This window comes from Phaethon lepturus, unplaced genomic scaffold, assembly GCF_000687285.1.
Source record: "Phaethon lepturus isolate BGI_N335 unplaced genomic scaffold, ASM68728v1 scaffold3569, whole genome shotgun sequence".
Classification (NCBI taxonomy): domain Eukaryota; kingdom Metazoa; phylum Chordata; class Aves; order Phaethontiformes; family Phaethontidae; genus Phaethon; species Phaethon lepturus.
In genome coordinates this window covers 7,801-18,114 of record NW_010561063.1, presented here as the reverse complement: position 1 = coordinate 18,114, position 10,314 = coordinate 7,801, and the positions used below count along the sequence as shown (strand labels likewise).

Here is a 10,314-nt window from a genome sequence, read left to right as displayed (position 1 = left end):
AGAGTTCCTCTGTTCCTGAGTCATTAGCTGATTTCAGTTAAATGCTGTGCTCCCTGCACTCAATAGATAACTGAGTCCAAAATAAGATAGAATTGAAGGGAGAAATAAATGCATCACATCCCAGTCACTCATGAAATATTTGTGCGATGTAGTTCTTATGTCTTTCTAGGTCAGTATTTACCTACCAGTTCTGAAAACAATGAAGAGTGTTGTGGAGAGGATGAAGAATCTGAGCAATTCCATTGTAAGTTAAGGTACTTCAGGCGTGTGTTCTACAGACCTTATTTTATCTTGGACATAGCATGTTTCCCTGTTGCCCAAACTGGTGCCCCCATGTTTATCTTATTTTGGGATGGGTCAGACATTGAACTAAAGGCCCTTGAAGACTGTGTAAGGGCTGAAAAGAACGGTAGAATTTATTTTAGGATTTACACTGGAGAGCTCATCCTGGGCTTCCCATAAAGTGGTGCTCTTTGTACTGAATCCTCAAAAGAACATGGTATTATGTTGCTACAAGCCACTCTTTATAGCTGGTGAGAAATTGCGGTCCTTCAGGAACATGCCTGGAGACTTTCCAGGTGATTTCATGAAAGAAATGCTTATTAAGTCAGTCTTGTGTTAGGTGTCTGTGTGAATGAACTTCAGGTAAACTTGAGGTAGGGTATAAGCTAATCCTACTAATAGCTCCTGGATGACAGCCTGAGCTTTAGACTCTTGACATGGTGGGTTTCCAGGCTACCCTGGGCTTTTGGAGTGTTGATGGGTTTTCCACTGAAAGAAGCCCTCTGCAGTTGGCCAGAAAAGGGTTGGTTTTGTCTGGGTGTTTTTTTTTTTTCAGTTGTTGCTCACAGTCACCAGAATTGACTGACATGAAAGCTAGCAAGTAAGCATGGAGCTTTGAAATAGTTTGGGTTTCGGGCTGTTCATACCAATTTTGATAAACGGGAAATTTTCTGTAAACTGAGAATCTTGAAATTGGGACAGTCTCAGTCTTCCAAGGCTTGGAATAGTTGAGAGATTACCCAGGATTTTTGGCAATTTTGCAAATAGAAGTCATTCTGCAAATGCGAGAGTAAGTACTTCAAACTCTTCTCCTTTGTCAGGCGAACCCCTCTTTTGAGGGGTTTCTTTTTTCTCTCTCCTTCTTTCCCGCACATCCTCAGTGGAAGTGCTTAAACACAACTAAGCACAGTGTATAACTGCTTTGTTTCCAGAGTTGAGGATCTCCTTTCACTCATCTGCATGATGGGATTGAACTTTGGTGTTCAGCAACACTCAGAAGAGGTAGCATATCAACACTGGGCATACCCACCTTCCTGTGTTCCTTACCTCGTGCTCCAAAGCAGGAAAATAAATACATCTCTCTGAAATAGCTTTGATAGCTCTAAGCAGGGAGGCAGACTACATTAATCCTGTACACACTTTCCTGTTACTAAAGAACAAAAACATCAAGTGTCACAATTAAATATTTGTGCTAGATGCATCCTGGTAGTAAAACTGGTCAAGATCAGTGCTGCAAAAAGGGCTTGGAAGCTCTTTCACGTAATACTTGGCTATTGTTTGGGGAGTATTTGTCTGTGACATTTCCTATTCTATAGGAGATTCTGGTTGTGATATGAACTTCTTTTAAAATTACTGAGAAGTCTTCACATCACAGAAGTGAAGTGCTTAGATGTGCTCTAGGAGTCCTCTGATCTGCTTGGGATTTGTGTAAGCTTGTATATAGTCTCATTCTGGTTTGACACTTTGTCAGCATGGAATTTGAAAGCTTTCAGCACTTTCCCAGGATTTATAGCAATTCAAAGTACTGCTTGGAGTTACTGCTGTGGTGCAGCTGCTGCCTGTTTTTAAAGTCTTGTAAAGCAACACTGCAACTGCAGGTCAGCTCTTGGTGCATCCCATTATCTGTGTGTGTCATATGGACTGTGTAGGTGCCTTTCTGTTGAAAAGCTGAATGGAAATGCAGGAAACCTTGCATTTCTCTGGCTTCAGTCTCTTATTTCTAAAGCCTTTTTCTCAGCACTGGAACTTCCCAAAGCCAGTACTTTTTTCTAAAAATACTGTAGAGCAATTGAATTTCTTTCTTTTCATAATTTCAGGGAGGTTGGTCTGGGATAATTCACAGAGGAATGATGGGAAACGCATTTTTTAGCTGAACATTCAAATGTTCAAACTGTGTTCAAAAAGTACAGTTGAGCTGTGAAGGCACTGAAGTGCTTCTGGAAGCTTGTATTTGCACCGTGTTCTTCTATAATTCTGTAGTGCGAAAGTGGCTTGCCTACAATTGATCTTGATTGTATTGCAGGTGATAGAAGCAAACTTGAGTGGAGAAATGAACTTGAAAATAGAAACTGACTTAGTGTCTGTAACAACACATTTTAAAGACTTAGGAAATCCTCCCTGGGGTAAGTTTCCCTGTTTGTTGCCTCTTGTGTCTGATCTCATTACTTGTGATGCTGATAACAGTACTTATCTCCTGTTAGTTCTTACAAAGTAGCATCAAGTACCTTGAAATCTTCAAATGAAACCTTAAAAAGAAAGGTAGTCAATGGCTGTTTCATGTTTGTGGGTGGAATCTCTTCTGGTATTCTTAAAAACTTTGTAGGAAAACTGAGCTTTCTCTTCCTTGCGCTGCTGCTCTGAAAAACAACCCATTTGAGTACCAGCTGTTCAGTGATTATCAGCTGTGTCCTTACAGGCGTTGAAGCTCCTTCTCATGTTTTGACTAAGTGTTGTGTTCTTATGCTTTTAGCATCAGTGGATGGATGTCAAAGTTCTACTCAAGGCAGAGATCTGGAAAGCATGGCTGAGGCACGCATAGACATCAAGAAGCTGCAGCAGCTGCTTGCTGGACAGCAGGTCAATCCCACAAAAGCACTGTGCAGTAAGTTCAACAGCTCTGTTTGCAAACTCCAGTTAAAGAGGGATGTTTGCCATAGGTGTAGTCTCAGCAGAACAGCATATCTTCTGTTTTGTCTGTTTGAAACTTGACTATTTTTACCGTACTATTTTTACTGTACCTGAGGACTTTTAGTATTTCTATTATTAGCCAGGAAGCTTCAGGCCTTAGGCATTTAGGGAAGAATAAAAAAAGTTAAAAAAAATTAAGCCAGGACCTTTTATTCAACATACCAAGTTGAATGCTGAGACTGACGAATCATGGGTGTCTTCTTTTTGTCTTTGTTTTGAAGTTGTTATTTTTTATTATTATTTTGGAGTTTGTTGGGGTTTTTTTTAAGTCTGGAAAAAAAAAAAGCCCCTAGTTTCTAGCAGAGAAACTGGGATTTACTGACATATTTGTTTTGTGGGTTTTTTTCCTCACATGCTTGCTTACATTCAGCACCAAATTGATTCTAATACCAAAATGCTTTTTAATGCAGCTAGTGTTTCAAACAGTGGAAACAGTATGTTCTTTCTAGCAGAAACCTATGCAGGGTTTTCTATCCTATTTTGATAACTCTGTATGCTTTTCCTGAGAACATCTGTGTGTTATGGTTTAGTGCAGATGCTAAGAATTTCCCAAGAAAGATCTAAGTCATGGGTGTATAGCATCATAGGCCTATGCATTACATATTTCCTTTTGGTTATCAGCTTTCATAGACTCTTTAGTAATGCTTCAGAGACCGTCAAGGACTTAAATATTACAAGATGATATGTCTAGTCATCCTTCTGTCAGAAGTGGTAGAAGCATTGTATTCTTATGGTGGCATTCTGTAGAAGATGTAATTTTAAAGTTGTTTTTCCTGCTTTAAATTGGATTTGGGGGTTTTTTTCTCTTTACAGATATTGTAAGTAAAAGAATTGTCCACTTCATTTTGCTCCATGAGGATGTTTCACTTCAGTATTTTATTCCAGCACTTGTCTGAATGTTTTGGAATCTCAATCATTTTCTGACCTGAGGCTTTTTCCATGAGGTCTGAAAACCTTTCTGAGTTGCTGGAGTACTGTTGTGATATGCTGTTAGATGCAGCCATCGGATGGACATTATTTCCATATTTATGAAATTACTCAAAATATCTCCTCATCCAGAAGGCTGTTTTTGTGAAGAGTTACATGCTATGAAAGACACACCGCTGGGGAGCTGGCATATCTGAGCATTACTGAAATTTGTATGTGCTTTTGGGATGCTTTAAGCTGTGGGGAAGGCAACGTAATATTTTTTTTTCTTGACAAACACAAAAGTGGACTTGACTTCTGGAGATGCTGCGGGGTGTATTCAGTATTGGACAATGCAGCTCCAAGTTAAGGGATCTCTGAGCAAGCTGTCATACCTGCACGGAGCAGGAGGGCTCTCTGGAGGGTTGCCAAATTGGTATTTGCCTGGGCAGGTAAGCACAGCCCTCCTGAAGTGCTACAGGATTGACTTCTGTTCCAGCAGTGATGGATATGGATTTGATGCTGCTGCATGTTGTGCAGCAGAAATGCGTCTGAGGCAGAGGAGCTTCCTGTGGCTGCCAGCCCGTAACAGGATGTAACAGATGCGAAGGAGCACCAACAGAGCAACAGCAGCTGTTGTACCTGGTTGTATCTTTTGATCTGACTTGCTCCAACATACCTCAGTGCTTGAACTGATGTGTTTGGTTCTTGGCCTGAGAGGAAGAGTTAAACAGTCTGAATTACCTTGTTAATGTGGGCAGTGAAGGTCCCTATCTGTGTACAGAATGGATATCCTGTGAGGACATGTGTGAACACAGCAATTGATGTGAAATAAAGGGCAAGTTATCTGTGGATCACATTTTTTCCCCTTTCCAGATGGAAGGCATTGTACAACCTATGTCATCATGGCGTCAGACATGGTGAGGTTGCATCTAGGCTCTGATACTGAGCAGCCAAGAGCATGACTAAGTCTCACTGACAGGAGTACTGCCCCTGCTTCTACTTCCTGGTTACCTTTTCCTCTTTATTCCATGTGTCATTGTCACCCAGCCATGTTCCGTGTAGCCTTTGGTGTTCCACAGGGTTTTGAAGATCTTGTGAAACTTCTTGTTTTAGAAATAGTGAGTGAGTTATGCTGCCAAATGGTACTGGGAGTTTCTGTTAGACAGTAACTCTTGTTGTGGTCAGAAGCGTTTGGTTTTTTGTTTGATTTTTTTTTTGTTTTGTTTTTCCAAGAGGCACTGAGGTTAAGGGAGCAATTACTCTTTCTGTTCTTGCAGATGCAAATGGTCAAGAGAAAGCTGAAGGAGAGGCAGTGGCCTGGGAATGTTATGTGTCTTTGCCTTCTTTCACCATTTCTATCAAACTAACCAGAAAACATCTTCCAAATCCTGTTAGTTTTCATGGGCAACTGCAATTACCCAAAAAATCTGTGCAAGATGAAAATAGCTGTGCACCAGGTTACAGCAATTGCATGGTAAGAGGTATGTGGCAAATATACCTGGGTTTTCTCCTTCAGAGAGGGAAAAAACTGTCAGAGTATGGTACAGAGTATGCACTATGAAAATAAGCTTTGGATTTTCTCCTTTGAAAAATGTGTTCTGTGTAACCTGATGGAAATGGCTTTTTCTGGGATAGCCTAAGAACTAGTAATAATGGCCTCTCAGCTATGTGGGCTCTATGATTGCTATTTTTAAAGAGAGATCCGAAGTTGCAAGAAAATATGTTGGGTTTTTTTATAAAAAATAAATAAAAGTGGGAGTAATGCTGGTACAGGCCAGAGCATGCAGTGAGATGTCCATTTCATGTTCTGTAGGGGAGGAGGCTAGACGGACCAGCAGGGGTGAAGTCTCTCCGGCCCCAGTGCTTTCTTACCCTTCCCACTGAAATGCAGCACAAGGGTGCAGCTAAGCCCTGCCATCCAGTTGATGCATACATGCTGATTGGAGGAAAAATAATACTTGTTGAGGTTTAAACCTGCTCTCATCTGTGAATCCAGTTGTTAGAGCCCTGAGGGCAGTGTTTGTCCTTAATGGCCCTAAGCAGCCTCACCAGGGACCCCTACTGACCCCTTGTCCTTGGGCCCACAGATCCTATTTCAGCTCTGGCTGTGGCATCCTGTACTCCCCTAAGGTATGTTATAGGTGGGCCTGGGCCCAGCCCTGTTCCTGAATTGATGTTTAGATTTCCTGAATTGGCTTCAGATGGGAGCTGTTGCTCTCACCACCTGGTTCTGCTTGCCTGGTTTAGGTTCCGTGGCCTGTGCCCCAGCTGTAGGGGTGCTGCCTGGCCTCCAGTGTGGCCGCTCTCACTCCTGGAGCAATCTTGCTCTTGCTGCTCTCTAACACCAATAATGAGAAGAAATATTTCTCATTAATAGCCCTGGCTGGTTCCACATTGTCGTTGTTTGCCCTAGCCAACAACTAAGCACCACACAGCTGCTCATTCACCCCCCCCTCCCCATGTGAGATGGGGGAGAGAATCAGAAAAGAAAATTTGCGGGTTGAGATCCAACAGTTTAATAGGACAGCAAAGAAAGAGGTAATAGTAATATTACTGGCAAAGAAATACACAAAAACAAGTGATGCACAATGCAACAACTGCTCACCACCTGGTGATTGATAGCCCATCCCTGAGGAGCAATTCCCACTCCCTGGCCAACTGCAGTTTTATATATGGAGCGTGATGTTACATGGTAGGGAATGTCCTTTTGACCAGTCTGGGTCAGCTGTCTTGGCTGTGCCCCCTCCTAGCTTCTTGTGGAGCTCCCCACCAGCAGAGCATGGGAAGCTGAAAAGTCCTTGATTTTGTTGTGGAGTAGTTGTGCTTATATTAAAAACATTGGTGTGTTATCAACATTATTCTCATACTAAATCCAAAACACATATCCAAACATCCAAAGCACTATACCAGCTAATTAAATTAACTATCCCAGCTGAAATCATGACACACATGATGAACCAATTGTTTTATGCCTGAAAATAGTTGTTGTAGCTTAAGCCACCAAGACAAAATGGAGTTCCGAGCTGCTGGTGAGACTTCAGAATAACTGTAAGACCATCCAGCTTTGTTCTCCTAATGCACATTCCTGTTACAGGATGTTACATGTGGCCACCACCTCCAGCAGCTCTGGCCCAGGACTCCTGCACAGCTGCTGGTGCCCAGCCTGAGGTACCTGGGTATCGGGGATGTGTACGCCCTGGGCTGAGGGATGTAGCTGCTGCTTTCCCACTTGCAGGTTCAGCCAGCAGTGAAGCTGAGCTTGTGTCCGAGGGACACATATAGACACACACAGGACACTGACACAGCTGGTCACAGACAGCCACAGACAAGCTGTGCCTTTAACTGCATCTACATACGTAAAACAAGCACAGGCGGTCACATCCCCTTCCTCCTCTTCATCTTGCAGAGGCAGAAGGTCACTAGTGCAGGCACACACATGATGCTGTCTAGGTTCACAAGAACATACACATTTGTAGACCCCTCGAGTACTGGCACTGTCTGCCTAGTACCACTGCCAAGATCCTGGACCTCTTACCCGCCCCATGGGTGCCCTATTTGTTGGCTTGTCCAGGTTGGTGCTCACTAGCAAACATGCAGCACTCAGTTCTTGTCCTACAGGCATCCCATACTCGCAGGTCCTTCCAGATACAAGCACAGAGCCTTTGCCTGCCTAATACCCCAGCCCTGACCCAGGCCCTCGTACTCACTGGCTCATCCAGCTTCCAGTTTGACCGCAAATGCACACCCCATGCACATCCTGTTTGGGGAGCTCACAGACACTTGCCCCACCATCAGCTGGCACCACATACATGGGCTGTGACCTGAGGTCCTGCTCCAGCCGCTGGCACCAAGCCTCACATGCGCCTCACTCATGACGGTGGTGTGTCCCCCCAGTTGGTTTTTGAGACACGCACCATTCCCACTCCAGCTGCTGCTGGTTGGGACCCACACACTCGCTCTGGTAGCTGACAGCCCTGGGGCACTGACTGCAGTTGCTGGCACCAATCCCACTCATGCTGTTCCCCCCCTGCAAGGGCACCTAGCCCTTGCAGCACATAGGCACACCGAGTAGAGAGGGGGGGCCATGCAGAGGTAGTGAAGAAAGGACTTAATAAGAAGATAGGACAGGCTGCGGTGATGAGTGTTATCGACTGACCCCTTTTATCTGCCTTTCTGCCTACTCCCCCTTTGTTCCTCCATGCTCCCCCTTGCCCTGCACATTGCTTCATCAGTTGGCACATTTCCACCCACCCCCTCCAACATGCTGGTCCCTGAGGTTTGCATCTTTATTAGTTGCAAAGCCTCATCTTTCCTGTGTTGTGGGTTGACCCTGGTAGGCAGCTCAGGCCCACGCAGCCGCTCCTTCCCTCCCTCCCCCATATATGGGATGGGGGAGAGAATTGGACGAGTAAAAGTGAGAAAACTCGTAGATTGAGGTAAAGACAGTTTTAATAGTGTGTGGGATTTGGCTGGGATAGAGTTAATTTTCTTCATAGAAGCTAGTATGGGGCTATGTTTTGGATTTGGGATGAAAACAGTTGATAATATAGAGATGGTTTCATTATTGCTGATTCAAAGAAGTCAAATTTAAACTCAGTAACATCAAAGTGTTATTAAGTAGACATCTTTATTGCAGCGCTGGATGCATGGGGGATATCTCCTCCTAATGTGTGTGTTGAAACAGAAGTTCATCCTTGATATACCTTAAAGACATGAATATTCACACCTTTTCCAAGAAATCACCACCTCCTTGCTTATCTATTACATTGACATAATGCTGGCGTTGCAAAACTACACTACGCATGGTCTCAGGTGGTCATCGGTAGTCATCTGGGGAGTTAGCCCTCTACTCCTTTTTCCCTTTTATGGTCACGGGCCTCTTGAGGATAATTTCTTCTCCTTGGATGTTTGCCCCTTCTGTTGTGCAGCCAAGCGGTTCCTTCTTACCATTGTTGTTAGAGCACCCTCCCCTGCCAGTCTGTCTCTATGCTCAAGGTTAAGATATCTTCTCTGTACTCATTAATCTCTCAGTCCTTGCTCTTAACTCTTTGGTTTAATTTTCATGAGGCCTGCTTTCCTCATGATTAACTGTTCACACATAGGTAAAATGTTAGCACTGAGGCAAATACAGCCTAAGGACTATGAGAATAGGCCATTAAACATAATCACACAGTTATTAGGCTAAAGAATTCTATACTAAAGTTAAACCAATCACGTAATCAATAGCCTTTCAGAAAGTACATATATTAAGAAATTTGCAAAACTTACAGTTGATTAGTGACACATGCTAAAACCTTGTAATTGTTTTAGATCCTTGTTTCATTGCTGAGCAGTGCTTACACAGAGTCAAGGCCTTTTCTGTTTCTTACCTGACTCCACCAGCATGTAGGCTGGGGGTGCACAGAGTTGGGAGGGGACACAGCTGGGACAGCTGACCCCAACTGACCAAAGGGATATCCCATACCATATGGTGTCATGCTCAGCATATAAAGCTGGGGGGAGAAGAAGGAAGTGGGAGATGTTTGGAGTCATGGTGTTTGTCTTCCCAGATAACCATTACACGTGACAGAGCCCTGCTTTCCTGGAGATGGCTGAACACCTGCCTGCCCATGGGAAGTGGTGAATGAATTCCTTGTTTTGCTTTGCTTGCATGAACGGCTTTTGCTTTACCTATTAAACTGTCCTTATCTCAACCCATGAGTTTTTTCACTTTTACTCTTCTGATTCTTTCCCCCATCCCACTGTGGGGGAGTGAGTGAGCGGCTGTGGGGCGCTTAGTTGCTGGCTGGGGTTAAACCACAACAAATAGGTAAGGCAAAAGCTCTACACACATACTCACACTCTCACGTACACTGCCTCTCTTACCATTTGTCCATCAGTTTTGTGTCCTTTTATGTTCTTGTTTATGGTTTCCTCTTCTTCTCCCCCCTTTTTTGCATTGAAATGGTCCTTGACCAGATACCCCTAAAGGAGCAGACACTCTTCTTCCAGGTATGCTTGCAGTTTTCAATCCTTTCTTCCTTCTTATTCTGAAGACTAGCAAATGACTTTATCAAAACAGAATTTGGTGATGGTTTATCATACAGTATATACTTAAATGGTTATAGTCTTTAACTGTATTCTGAAAATGGGTATTAATGCTTGCAAGTGACTGTATACAACTGCTTTCTGGTAGCTGTCTGTGAAACTCCCTGTGAAGGTTCTTTGAGGCTGCAGGCAAGTGGGAGCAACTGGCTAGTTCTGGCTTTTCCTTCAGTGATCTCTCTGTTGCTAACTCTGTTCTCCTGTGTCATCATGTTTACTCTGTCTGTATGCACACGTGTACATATTCTTCAACAAACTTACTTTATTTCACTCCTATGGTAGATAACTTGTGGTTAATTGTCATCTGATGTCTACAGAGTACACTGGATGAAGGACTTACATGGTTAAACA

At 43.5% G+C, this 10,314-nt stretch overlaps 1 protein-coding gene across 1 annotated transcript in view; it reads left to right on the top strand.

The window, feature by feature from the left end:
• Positions 1-4,079, top strand: part of HUS1 (HUS1 checkpoint homolog (S. pombe)) — a gene marked incomplete at its 5' end in the record, with an annotated part of 6,562 nt that extends 2,483 nt beyond the window's left edge. Inside the window, 4 exons of the mRNA XM_010293846.1 lie at positions 170-244; positions 2,306-2,405; positions 2,753-2,884; positions 3,784-4,079. Of these exons, the coding sequence (XP_010292148.1) occupies positions 170-244; positions 2,306-2,405; positions 2,753-2,884; positions 3,784-3,866 (390 nt within the window). The remainder of the gene's footprint in view (positions 1-169; positions 245-2,305; positions 2,406-2,752; positions 2,885-3,783) is intronic.
• Positions 4,080-10,314: the final 6,235 nt, after the last annotated feature.